The sequence below is a fragment of the Orycteropus afer genome, unplaced genomic scaffold (genome assembly GCF_000298275.1).
Source record: "Orycteropus afer afer isolate SDZICR_OR568_19922 unplaced genomic scaffold, OryAfe1.0 scaffold00062, whole genome shotgun sequence".
Classification (NCBI taxonomy): Eukaryota; Metazoa; Chordata; class Mammalia; order Tubulidentata; family Orycteropodidae; genus Orycteropus; species Orycteropus afer.
In genome coordinates, this window is record NW_006921649.1 from 6,979,581 (window position 1) to 6,994,079 (window position 14,499).

General features: G+C 43.1%; 1 protein-coding gene across 1 annotated transcript in view; it reads right to left on the bottom strand.

The window, feature by feature from the left end:
• The window catches only part of SLIT3 (slit guidance ligand 3), a 953,284-nt gene that overhangs the window by 171,249 nt on the left and 767,536 nt on the right, over positions 1-14,499 (bottom strand). The window contains exon 9 of the mRNA XM_007939744.2: positions 3,082-3,223. Within this exon, the coding sequence (XP_007937935.1) occupies positions 3,082-3,223 (142 nt within the window). The remainder of the gene's footprint in view (positions 1-3,081; positions 3,224-14,499) is intronic.

Below are 14,499 nucleotides of genomic sequence, written 5' to 3' on the forward strand. Positions count from 1 at the left end.
AGTCCCTGAGTGGTACAAATAGTAATGCACTTGGCTGCTAACCCAAAGACTGGAGGTTCGAGTCCACTTTGAGGCATCTGGAAAGAAAGACCTGGTGATCTCCTTCTGAAAAAATCAGCCATTGAAAGTCCAATGGAGCACTGTTTTACTCTGACATACATGGGATTGCCATGACTTGGAATCATATATATATGGGATCATATATATATCCCCTTGTTGTGTATATGTGTGTGTGTATAATCTACCTTCTGTGGGCATCACTTTATAACATAAAGGGCATTTTTAATAATAACAACAGAATAAGGAAGTCCATGAGCTCACAATAAAGGACACAACTTTAAACAGAAGTTTTTTTCCAGTGGAAAAATTCATTACAATGTTCTTATTTTTTCTCCATCAGGATAAATCCATAATAAGTAGATAATCTTTTAGTAATCACTATTCTAATTTGTCAATGCTCCTTTTAAAATTCAATGTCAAAACATGAGCCCAAGAGTGCATGTCTGGTCTGGCCAGCATGTGTCCCACCTGTGATGTGAGTATCTGAGATTTCTCTCTCCCTGAGACTTGAGCTGTGTAGCTTGTGAGGTCTGAGAAGGCAAGGCAGTGGGCGGGGCCAGAGCTCCTGAATAAGGGGTGGGCAGTGATAGTCATTGGCTACAGCTTGGTTACCTAGATTGGACTTTTTCTTCACAGAGTGGTTTTAAAACCAGGCCAGGGTAAGTCCATGACTATCAACAAGAAAAGATAAAAGCTGGCAGATGGAGAAAGAAAGCTGGCAGAAGAAAGGAACAAATCTATAGGAATCTGAAATGACATAAGTGTATGGCAAGAATTCTGTCTTGAGCATCAATCTGAGGAGGAGCAGAATCCTACTCTGGCATGGAAGGGAAGGGAAAGAGGGGCTCTTATGAGAAAGAACAGTGCTCACTGCATAGAGGAAGAGATGGGGATGAGAAGTGAAATGGAAAGACTATGGTTGAGGAGAGGGAGAGAAGGATGAAAGGGGATACTGAGGGAGAAAATGATGAAGGGAGAAATGGCAGATAAAGGGAGAAACAACAAGGACAGGACTAAGGAGAAAGCGTGAAAGTAGGAAATCTAAGAGATGAGCAGGAGAGTTAGGTGAGGTCTAAGCAAATTCCCTGGAAAGAGGGGATCTCTAAAGCTAGAGGAATGGACCAAGAGGTGAAGTAGAGAGTTACCGTAAAATATGAAGTTGCTTAATCATTGGTGCTGAAAGGCAGAGTGAGGGCTGAGTGAAGGTGGAGCAAGGTCACCGAAGGTGTGGGTATCAGACAAAAAGCCTTCATTATTGACTAGTTCCAGCATGCAGTATGGATGGGGAGGCATGGATTGTACCAACTGGGGCTGGAAAAGAGTGTTTATAGGAACCAAAGAAAATCTGGCAATGCAGATGAAGAAAGGAGAAGAAACAAAAGTTCTACTACTGTAAGTCCAGTGTTCTTCCCATCTCAGGTGGGGTAAACCAAAGTCCTTAGAATGGCCCCATGACCCACCCCTTATTACATCTCTGACTTCATCTCTACTACTCTCCCTTTTGCCTAATGCTCTCCAGACATGCTAGTCTTCTGGCACCACAAGCATGCTTCTGCCACAGGACCTTTGCACTTGTTACTCCCTCTACCTGTAACATTCTTTCTCTAGATCCTCCTGCTGTTTTTTACTCACCCACTCCAAGTCATTTCTTTGTTTCATTTTTCTCCTATCTCCTTCTAACACAGAATCTAAATTACTTCTTTACTATATTGTTTATCTCCTCCGACTAGAATACATACACCAAAAGGGTAGAGATTTTGTCTATTTTGTTTGTTGCTGTCTCTTCACAGCACAGGACAATGATTGAAATACAGTAGGCTCTCAACAGACACTTTGAATGAATGCATGAATGAATCAAAGAGTCAATGGGTCATCTCACTGGACTAAGTTGGGAATAGAAGGGGCATGCCTGGAAGGAGATGAAACACAGAGGTGAGGGCAATGTGTGCCTTTTACCTGAATGGGCTTTATCTAATGATATTTTTGGTTGGAGTTCCCATCTAATGATATTTTTAATAAAGCTCTCCAAGGTGGAGTTAGACAATGAAGACAACTATTGTCATTAAAGTATCCCAAGCACCCTCTGGATGTCTGCCATCTGACTTCGATGTTGACTGGCCCTGTACTCCATCCAGAATTAGACACTGGCCATTTTCTAGTGTATGAGGGAAGAGTGTGTTAGATTGAGCTATGTGAGCAAAACAATTTTACTATGATTTTGGACATGTGTGCACACACATAGAAACACAAAATTTCCTTTTTCTATCTAGAGGACAAAGATCTGATTTTAAATGACTGGGAGCTCAGACCGTCCCTCAGATAGTGGTAGTTCCACCTTCTTACCCTTTCCTCCTCCACCACCATCACTACCACCACGACCATCAGCATTTTATAGAGCACTCACCATATGCCAGGGATTATCTTAAGTGCCTCACATGCAGTATTTCATTTAGTTATCTCAATGACCCATTGAAACTAATACTATAATTATCATATTATCATAGATGAGGAAATAAAAGATGAAAGGGAATAATTATTTTGTCCAAAGTCACACAGCTAGTAAATGGTAGAGCCAGGATAAAAATGCAGTATGATTCTAGGGCAAGGATCAGCAAACATTGTCTACAAAGGGCCAGACAGTACATATTTTAGGTTCTGAGGGGCATAAGTCTCCCTTTTAGCTACTCAGTTCTGCTCTCATTCTATAAAAGAAGCTATCGATAATACATAAACCAATGGGCAAAGGCCATAGCTGGGTTCCAATAAAACTTTATTGACAAAACAGGCAGTGGCCCAGGGGCTGTCATTTGCTGACTCTGCTCCAGAGTCTGTGCTCTTGACCACTGTGCTATCATACCCAAACTATAGGCTCCTTGGGAAAGCTGGAACAGGCAGTAAAAAGATTTCTGCTGGATTTTAATCATCATTTGCAACAGCCCAACACTCTGCCAGCCTGGCAAGGGACTGGTTGAGACAGAGGTGAGCTCTCCAGGGACTGAGGGTAGCAGATGGGGCACTTACATTTCAACGATGCCCTCTGGCAGGTTGGCGGGGATCTCTGTCAAGCCCTTTCCTCGACAGTCCACGATGTTGTTACTGCAAGTGCAGGATGAAGGGCAGGAGAGGGAGTTGGCATTGCAGGATGGAGGCTCTGAATGGGGGCCTGTGAACACAATGGTCAACTCATGTCAGTGCCAGACCTCTGGGCCTCTGCACTCTTTAACCAGCTTCACAAAGATGCAGCACTGTCTGATCCACTCTCTGAAAAAAATCATTTCCAGTTGACAACTCTCCTCACCTGGAGACACAGCTGCCACTGGGTAAATATTCAGCAAAGAGGAGTGATTCTGACCCTGACCTTGCTATTTCTGGATTGTTCCACCTGTTCTGTCATTCCATCATGCTATTCTTTCAGAAAAAGAGAAGCCCTCAGAGTCAACCTTGCATGGAAATATGCCACCGGAATCCAAAGAGCATACACTGGGACCACTCTCTCAGGGTGACTGGTGTTTAAATGGTACCCTAGGGGTTTTGGCTTTTATCAGGCAATTGGATGTTGACTGTGTTGACTGGTGGCAGGAGGTGGGAGAATTAAGAGTGGCAGAATTTTCCCATTTGGGGCATTGACACTGTCAAAGTGTCAATGCAGCCATCAACAGTGACACCCAGGGCATCTCCAAACAGCTTTTATGTCCAGAAAACATACAAATAAAACTTATCTCATTAGGAAAAAGGCAAATAAGTTACTACAGCTATGTGGGTCAGTTCTTCATTTTGTTTGAGGTGAGAACCAGTGTGAATTTAAAGCAAAGTGATAAAATCCCAAGAAAATGGTATCCAGGGAGCTTATTTACAAAGGCAAATCTAGATAAACATATACATTACTAAGCTAACTCAAGATTCAAAGAGCTGCCAAGCATATTAATCATCTTCTCAGGTGATTAAAAATACAAGAAGTAAATCAAATCACTAATACAAGAAGTAGGAGCTCTGGTAGCATAGTGCCTAAGGCACTTGACTGCTCACCAGAAGTCTGGCGGTTCAAACCCACCAGCCACTCCTCGGAAGGAAGGTTGGGCAATCCTACTTCCATAGTGATACTGCCTCGGAAACCCAAGGAGGGGTCCCTATGAGTCAGGGCTGACTCAACAGCAAACAACAACACCACCAACAATACAAGAAGTAAATTCAAACATTGTAAAGACATTGTAAAATTTTCATGCTATGACTCCTTCCTCAAAGCCAAGAAGGAATTCTAAACATGTGAATAGTTTTTCAAATGTAGATGTTATAGTCCAAAAGGCAAACCCAACCCAAAGTCCCTCCCAAGATCTCATTCCACCCCTGTTGGATCCAACCAAACCAAAACCAAACCAAACTGTCATGGAGTCGATTCCTGCTCATAGAGACCCCCATTGGGTTTCCGAGGCAGTAAATCTTTATGGAAGTAAATTGCCCAGTCTTCCTTTCATGGAGAGGCTGGTGGATTTGAACTGCCAACCTTCTGGTAAGCAGTGAAATGCCTTAGGCACTACATCACCAGAGCTCCTCATCAGGAGGGGTTATTTCAATGTCTTTCAAAATCCTCCTCTCAGAGTAAAGAGCCATAAGCTGAGACCAACCTCAGCATTATCTCAGCAGATCTCCTCCCTGCTCAGATACAGGACTTCTAGCTGGAAACTCTCACACAGATTAAACATACAACATGGAAAATGTCTGCAGGGAAAAGCTTATTTTAGTTTGGCCCTTGTTCACTGGACAAACTGAGTTTGGGAAGCCAGAGGACGTCCAATAGCAGTGGTTGAATCTAAGGATCAACCAGGACACTGAGGGTGACAAAGTGAAGTCTCCAAATTCAGTAGTCCCCACGATTGTGGGAGGTCTTTTTGTAGGGGACCCAAATTGATGCCTGCAGCTTAATTTGGAAAGTTTACTTTCCTGGAAAATGTCAGCCTAATAATGATCAAAGATTCTTACCTCCCTCAGTCTCACAGTCACAAGACAAAAATTTTAAACATCCTCTCAGCATGGATGTTTGAGAAAATATTCTTGCCCACAGTACAAGTATTTCAGAGTTACCAGTGGCAAGGATCCTGTAAAGACAATGGAAAATCCCAGGGAGTTGATGATGTATATTAAAATCCCAATTTGAAACATCCTCTTAAAGATCTAGGTGATATTGGTTTTGTTCCAAACTGGAAAAGCCTTCAGAGTTCTAAGATAATGGCAACATCAGAGAGCCAGCTTGTAAGAGACTCAGATTAGGGATCAGAGAGTGTTGTAGCTCAGAGTGTAGGCTCTAGAGTCCCATGGAATCAATTTGAATCCTGATTCTATTTTTTCATTCTTATTTCCCTGAGCCTCAATTTTCCCTATCTTATTTCATAACATGGCTTTGTTGTGAAGGCAGGCACAAGTTAATGTGGGTAAGGTATTTAGAAGAATGCATGGCACCTCATAAGCCTCAGTCATGTCAGCTGCTATTATGATCTTCATTACTATTGTTATTACCATGAGGCCTGCCTCTGCCAGTACTTAGCTGTGGGACCTTGGGAAACTCACAGTATCTTTCACAGTGTCTTTTGTTACCGTCTCAGCAAATAAGGGGTTGGGATTGCATGATTTCCAAAGTCCTTTCTGGGTCTACAGATGAACTCTTGTTCTTCAGAAAAATGGAACCAGGGAAAGTAAGATACACACCAGCATCCTTCCCTCCTCCCTTCCTCTTCTCTTTGCAGGTGATAAAGAGGATCCACTGTGAAAGGCTCCCATCCATCACCCACACCCAGGGAGAGAGAGAGGCTAGGAGCAGTTTGGCTGCAAATGTCAGGGCTTTTGAAATGCAGATGGAGCTCCCCAAAGAAAACTGTTGTGCCAGGCCCCACTCTGTACATCAGGGAGGTAAGTGGGCCTCACTAAAGCAAAGGAGAATCACTGCATGTCCTTTTTGGGAAATGTCAGGGGCCCCATGAGGGACTGGAGTTGAGCTCCTGTTTTCCCATCCACTCAGGCTCAGGGTATCTGCTAGCCATCCCTCTTTTGATCTGCCAATATTACTTGGATGGCATTTTAGGAAAAGGGGAGGTAGAAGAGCAGTATACTGGCAAGAGGGTGTTCTGATATGGAGCTTTTTCAAAGTTGTGCCTCTGACTTCCATATTGAAATTAATTCAGACCAAACTAGATTCTGGTTGCAGCCTTGAGTCCCTCTGGGAAATAGCTGGGTCTCTCACAGGGTGGCTCTGGTTTTGTTGGCAATGTGCACTACATTTCAAAGGATATTGTCAAGGAACAACAACAAGAACAACAAAAAATGCACAGACACACCAAAAAAAAGAGCTTTTAGAAAGGACGCCTGAACCAGGTCACTAACAACACCTTTAATTAGGCAGAGAGAAACAAAGTAATTATAGCCTTTCTCAGCACCCCCAGCTGTCAGTGCCTCAGCCAGGCATTCATGCTTGGTGAAGATGTTGTCCTCTTGTTTACACAAAACATTTCAGGTTTAAAATGGGGTTGAAAGATGGGTCTACTTGCCCTGGAAACATTCCTTCCTAATCAATGCTCTATGAGCCAGGCCCATTTCCCTATGGGTCTCCCTCCGCCTGCTGTCTGAAGTCCCCTGTCCTTAGCTTTCTGTCTCTGGACAGACTGAGCCTAGAAAGGGCAGCCACCTTATCTGTCTTATCCACTGTTACATCTCCAGTGCCTAAAACACAGCCTGGCACAAAACACGAACTCTATAAACATACATGGGGTGAGTGAGAGGATGAATGAATGAACGAAACTGGCCAAGAAACCTGTCAGATGTTCAGGGCCTGAGCCTCGAGGAGCTATAGAGGAAGAGCCCTGAGGGCTGGCTCCCTGAGTCCTAAGTGCTCTGGGCTCTAGTAGATAGGATCGTCCACAGGATGATGGGATAGAGTGGTTATAACCAGTAACCAGTTGCTGTCAAGTCAGTTCTGACTCATGGCGACACCACGTATGCCAGAGCAGAACTGTGCTCCACAGGGTTTTCAATGGGTGACTTTTTGAAAATAGCTGGTTATGACTTTTTTACAAGGCACCTCTGGGTGGATTTGATTTGCCACCCTTTTGATTGACAGCTGACTGTGTTTACCATTTGTATCATCCAGAAACAGAGTAGCTAAAAGAGATGATCTCTCATTCCTGAAGCTCACTTCTTTCTCCTTAATTCTTAGTGCTGACAAAGGCCATTTGCCATGTCACCTGGGGCTCCCTGTGAGCCTGATCTCACCTGCACAGGTCAGAGCATTTTATGTACTCCACTGAGCTCTCTCAGCAAGCCCACCCCTTCCAGCCTTTCCCGTCCACACTTAGGGGTGGGGAGGTCACAGGGGGTAGTGGATTTCCAAGGAGAACAAAGTAGGGAACTACCTTTCTATCCAGCAAATTATTTGACTGTACGTTGGGAAGCAGAGAGGTATCCCACTGCTGTCGAGTTGGATCCAACTCATAGCGACCCTTACTTGAGTTTCTGAGGCAGTATCACTACAGAAGTAGATTGCCCAACCTTCCTTCCGAGGAGTGGCTGGTGGGTTTGAACCACCAGCCTTCTGGTTAGCAGTCAATTGCCTTAGGCACTATGTTACCAGAGCTCCCTGCAGAGAGGTATGGGGATAGAGTTTTTATATCAGGATATCTTTGATGAAAGGAAACTATCTGAATACATGCCTGCATGCCTTGTTTTATATAACATGCTTTCATGAGGTCTCATGAATCCATAATGTTTTTGAATATGCCTGTTTGTTGAGTCCCACCTCCTCCTCTCCCAAGTAAAGAAAGTGGCCTTAAATCAGAGCAAACTGATGGAATGGCATGCAGAGCCCCTGCAATCTACTTGCTGAGATGTTCTATTACTCACTTAGGAGTGCATGCAGACTTGCTCTTCTTTTCTTCATTTTTACATTTCTACATAAGTGGCCATGCTGTTTGCTCTTGGAATTCTCAGTGGTACTAAAATGCTTCCCCGCTCAACTGAAAGGATGTTCTTATCCAGAACAGGGAGGTGGTGAAGTGAGCCAGGTGTCTGTCTCCCTCTTGGGGCCTGTTGCCCCTTTTCTTAATCACTGCCACTACTTTAGTTCTGCAATCTTAATCTGGAACCAAACTTGCCAAATAAGAAGGGAAATGGGATGCCCAGAATTCTGATTTCTCCTAAGACTCCCTGGACTGTGGTCTGATGCCTTGAGGGCAGAACTCCAGGTGTGGAGGCAGCTGGCCTTTCCCTGCTCCTCACTGATCATTAAGGGGTGCTTCCCAGCAGGGGCCATTCACTGAGTGAAAGCAGGGGTGCACTGCCAGTCAAACTTCTCCAAGGGAATATCCCTGAGATTGCTAGCATGGGCCCTGTACTCCCTACCTTATCTCTGCTATTGGACAAGCTCCCCTCCAGTTCTGAGAGGGAAGAAAAGATGGAGTAATGACCAGGTTTACCAGCTCCTGCCCCAGATACCACTTAATCTTTGTTTTCTACCTAGTTGGCAAAATGGAGATGATTATAATGGTAAAGTGAAAAGCCCTTAATTGTTTGCCCAGATGAGCAGTGCAAAGATCACAGAACTTTAGAACTAGAAAGGCTGATGGAGATGGAAACAGAGGCCCAAGGAGAGAAAAGTACTTGCCCAAGGACACAGCATTGACCAGACTATGAGTAATCATCAACTTCATATTAACAGTTAACATTTATTGAACGTTGCCTAAGTACCAGATACTGCATTAAGTGCTTTGCATATATTATCTCATTCACTCCTCATGAAACCCATGATGTAAGTTCTATTCTTATTATTCCCATTATATGGATGAAGAAACTGAAGAATAGAAAATTTAAGTAAACTGCCCAAGATCATAGAACCAGTAAATAACAATCTCCTAACTTTAGGAGCTCTGGTAGCATAGTGCCTAAGGCACTTGACTGCTAACCAGAAGGCTGGTGGTTCAAACCCACCAGCCACTCCTCGGAAGGAAAGTTGGGCATTCCTACTTCCATAGTGATACTGCCTCGGAAACCCAAGGAGGGGTTGCTATGAGTCGGGGCCGACTCGATGGCAAATAACAACAACAACAACTTTTAGTCCAGGGCGCTTCTCAACATCTCTGACAAAAAGATGCCCCAATTGTCTCTCCTTATTGTCATGAATTTGAAAACCACTGGAGTCTAAGAAAACTCAGGAGGTAGGAAAAGCAGGCTCAGGGGCTGAAACACAGATTGTGTGAGCTGCACTGAGGATGGCTGGACACTCTGGTGTTAGAGCTGCATTTCTTTCTTTCTTTTTTTTTTTTTTTAAAGTGCAGAGTCAAAAAATCCAGCGATCTCATGAGCATGGAAATAAATTAATTCCAGTATTCAAATTAAGCATTCCTGTTGGCCTCTGGCCTTTCAAAAGCCAACAACAGATTGCAATGACAATGGGACTTGAACAATTATGATGAGAATATAAATGAACGTGATTTAAATACCAGAGGCATGATAATTTTGGGAATGGCTAAATAAACCTAATAATCTCATTCCTGCAATGTCCAATTATAGTATTTTAATTAAAACTTCCTAAGGAGATGGGTTGCTAGTCATGGCTTACCTTAATTATCTTCATACTTGGTAACTAGTTCCAAATTAAAAAAAAGAACAGGGAAAGTTTCTGGTTTCCAGGGAGACAAACCTATTTCATTTTTAAAAATAAATGAAGCATTTATTGAGAGGCTATCAGGTTCAAGCACTGTTCTAGGAATTGGGGCACCTGAAAAAACACTAGATGTGGCTGCTTATCACTAGAAGACAAGATTAATCTTCATGAAAATATATCTCCATTCTCAAGGTGTAGGCTCCCTGAATCCTAAATGCCCCTGCCCTTGGCTCTTGCAGAGAGGAACACACCCCTCAAAAACGTGAAATAAATAAATGTGAAATGGATGGAACAGGCTAGTAGATATTCAAAGGAAAAAGAGAATTGATTCAAGAGGTCAAATATTTAATAATAATAAGCTTGAATTACAAAGGGTGGCCTGTAGAAACATTATTCGATTAAAGTGCCAGGAAATTAGTATACGGAAACCCAGGAGTTTAAAGGCCAAAAATAAATGTTGGGGGGGGGGCGGCGAAAAACCAAAACTTTCAACTTAAAATATGGTGAGTAACTGACCAAGGTGGAACTTTTCTTATGGCCTGTTATCATCACGAACTCTCATAAAGTTCAGGTCTAGGTCAGGCAACAAAAGACACTCAGCCATAGACCACAGCCTTTTCTAGACCTAGGGTCCTTGCTTTCCTCTTGAAACAACAAAAGTTGACAACAGAATTCTTTCAACTTGAGCTGAAGGAAGCCAAGTAGTCTAATTGTATGAGAGAAAAAATATTAATGAAAAATATTTATTTCTCCACCCTTGTGAAAAATTCCCAATTGTTTCCCCAAAGGAAGAAAATAAATGCCTTTGATTGGAAGGATACAGCTGACAGAGGAGAAAAATTTTGCCAAAGTGCTCTGCTAGCAAATTTCTGGGTTAGCTGGAGTGAAAAGAAACCCATAGCCAGGGCTTCTGGGGAGAAGAGGCTGGCCTCCAGACAGCTGGATTTAATTCAAAGGAGATATCAGGGACTTGGGCAGGCAGGGCCCTCACAGGCTGAGGGAGATAAAGCTTTTTGCCTTCTCTCGAGTCATGTGTTTCACGAATTTCTCGATACCATTAATGGCCGAAGGAGGTTTTCTTAGGCTGCCCTGACAGGGGCCACTGGTGATGAAGCTACACGCAGGGATGGCTTAATTGGTGCTTGACTCCTTTCCTTCTCCTTAGCAGATGACCTCTATTTTTCAAGAGAATTTCGTGCCCCTCCTTTCTTGACTGATGTCCTCCTCCCATGAGTTATTAGGAGAATAGTTTGAATGAGGTGCTTTTGTGGTTCCTCAGCTTCAAATAACCAACCCCCAAAACAAAATAAAACAAAAATCCAAACCAGTTGCCATCCAGTCAATTCTGACTCATGGTGACCCATATGTGCAGTGTAGAACTGCACTTCACAGGGTTTTCAAGGGTGTGATCTTTTGGAAGCAGATGGCCAGGCCTGTCTTCCAAGATGCCTGTGGTTGGGTTCAAACCGCCAACCTTTTGGTTAGTAGTTGAATGCTTAACCAATTGTGCCACACAGGGGCTCCAGAACAACTACAATCAGGTCTATATCAAACTACCTATTAGGTTCATTCAGGTGCTTTGCTAGGCTCTGGCACTGGATGGGGCCTGCATGCTTGGATGTGTATGTGTGGGTGGGGTGGTGGGATGTGAAAGAGGACCCTCTCATAAGACTTCCTTCTCTAGAAGATTAGATCACTGGTGTTTCAACTGCATGTGCACAGAATGGGTCTTCCTCTGATGTCCTCTAACACAGCCTCATAAACTCCCACTAAATATTATTGAAAAGGTAGTGTTTTTGGAGGGTGTGTTCCTCTTGAACCCCACTGGTGATGCTGGTGTTCAAAGGTCCAGTTCCCCTAGATCATCATATCTGACTTGAACCTTTTCAGACAGTAAACTATCATGATCTATTTTCCACCCATGACAGCTTGAAAAGAAGCCCTAATGGCACAGTGGCCAAAGTGCTTAGCTGCTAACCGAGAGGTCAGCAGTTCAAACCCACCAGCTGCTCCATGGGAGAAAGATGTGGTGTTCTGCTCCCATAAAGATTATAGCCTTGGAAATGCTCTGGGGCAGTTCTACTCTACCCTGTAGGGTTATTATGAGTTGGTATCTACTCTACAGCAATGTGTGTGTGTGTGTGTGTGTGTGTGCGCGAGCGTTTCAGTTTTCATAGCTTGATGAAACATTCAAAGAGTCTCTTGTGCACAGAAGTCCCAGTATGTCTCTCCCTTAAATTTGGACCAAGGTGAAAGGATGGAGACTTCAATATGCATATTGATATCTGGAATCTGTGGACTAAATTCTCATGTCCTCAAGAGATACTTGGCTTCCTATTAAGAAGCTCTGAGGACCATCATAAGCTAAGGTTAATTGCTGTAAATAGGACAGATGATGAAGATGGTCCTATGTAACTCTTAGTCCTCCTGCTGAATTGAGCCTTGTCAAAGGAGAGATATTTGGAGCATTCACTTTTCTAGGACTTAGGAATGTCAGCCCTGACTCTCACTGGGTTTGAATCCCGACTGTTGTTGGATAGGTGACATCTTGCCACTCCTTGGATGAGAAGGAGCTTTCGTGACAAAGTGGCATTTGTGTTTGTGCATTGCATTAAGCTTGGCACCCACCTATAATGATGTGTTTTAGCATTCTCTCTAATTAGTTTTTCTCACTACCTCTTGGATGACTCCTGCACTCTATAATTATTTCTTTCACTGGCACTTATGCCGATATTGTACCCTTTGCCTAATAATTACTGTAATTATAGTCACTATATTTGAATCTGGTGCCTGTGTGATAAACGGTTTTATTATATGTGTTTGATGGCAAGTGATTTCTAAGTGGGCGTCTATAGGAAATTATCGAGGTTCTGCTAGGAGACATGTTAAAATGTTTTTGGATAACAAATGACTTGATGAAGTTAACAGCATGACAGGAGACATCCACAGAGAGTAGGCTGAAGTTTAATTCAAGGAATTTTCTTGCATATGGCAGATGTGGCCTCAGAGCTGAAGGGGATCAATTTGTACTCCTGGCTGTCTCGGGGCCGGTGGCACATACCGGGCTCCATGGACACTCAATACCGAAAAGAGGCAGCAATTAAGAAGGGAGAGGAGGTGCAGGCTCCTGCAGTGACAAGCTTCCTGCTGTCCCTTTTCCTTCTTGCACACTGGCTCCCTGTCCCACCCTCTATCCCACGACTGGGCTCCTTGGATTTCAGGAATGCCTCGGCTGAATGCTTTCCTTTTTACCTTCTTATTGTCTATATGTATGTATGTATGTATGTATGTATGTATATATATATATACACACACACACACACACACACACTTATTGTGCTAAATGTATATGGAACAACATATTTGTCATTTTAATGTACATTTCAAAAACAGTTCAATGACATTAACTATGTTCATCATTTCGATCAACCATCACCTTTTGTTGCCAGTTGTGTTCAAGTTGATGCCAACTCATGGTGACCCCATGTACGCAGAGTAGAACTGCTCTTTAGGGTTTTCAAGGGTATGACCTTTCAGAAGCAGACTGCCAGGCCTATCTTCTGAGGTGCCTCTGGTGGGTTTGAACTACCAACCTTTTAGTTAGTAGTTCAGTGCTTAACCGTTTAAACCACCCAGGGACTCATCATCTTTATCTATTACCAATTATTTTTGTCCCCTTTAACTGAAGCTAAAGAGCTCTAGTGGTGCTGTGGTTAAAGCATTGGGCTACTAAGCAAAAGGTCAGTGGTTTGAACTCACCAGCCACTCCTCAGGAGAAAGATGAGGCAATGTGTTTCCATAAAGATTTACAGCCTTGGAAACCCTCTATGGCAGTTCTATTCTGTCCTATAGGGTGGCTATGAGTTGGAATTGACTCAATGACAGTGGGCTAGATTTGTTTTTTTGGTTTAATAGAAGCTTACTGACCCCTATGAATGCTGTCTTTTCTTGATGAAAACAAGCCATTAGATCTACTTTTTGGCCACCAGACGAGAGAAGAATTGGTGGTGTGAAGGATGTACATGAAAAATAAAATCAAACAAGCAAGCAAAATTCAGGGCTCAGTTTCAAAACTATGTCCTTGAGAAAGTTTCTTGGGTAACGCAGCCACCTCCCATCCCTGGAGATCTGGGCTGCCTTCAGTTATGTGTGCCTGCATTGCTCTGTTTTCTGTACTATGTAGGCAGTCTATGCTTCTATTACACTTCAATTACCCACAGATCAAACTTACATGTTTACTCAGCACATTTTGTGGGCCCACTAAACTATAATAATTAAGCTCCACTTATTTAGCGCTTAGCAAGTGCTGTATATTATGCTAAGTGCTTTAGATGCATTATTTCATTTAATCCTCCCACCAATCCCTTGAGTTACAGACTATTATTATTTCCATTTTACAGACAAGAGGTAACTCGCCAAAGTCACACAGTTAGTAACGGGCAGAGCTGGGATTTCCCACCAAGCCAGCTGACTCCACAGTCTGCATTATCGTGTCTCCCAATTTCTAAGCAATTGGACGACTGGAATGTGTTTAGCAAATACTAAAATACTTCCATTATACCTGTTTCCGGATTACATGTGGCTCAACAAATGTTGGGTTTCTTAGTATCAATGCACGATGGGGCTTAACAGAAAATGATTCATGAGTTTCTTTAGCATTTTCCTTTACTAGATGACAACAGCTTCTTTGCTTAACCCCTTGAGGCACTCCAGAGTTGTTTTAAAGACTACAGAGTATGAGGTTCAGCTCTGGGCTGGGGTGTATGCTAAAGGCCAGGTGATGGCACGGTGAGCCC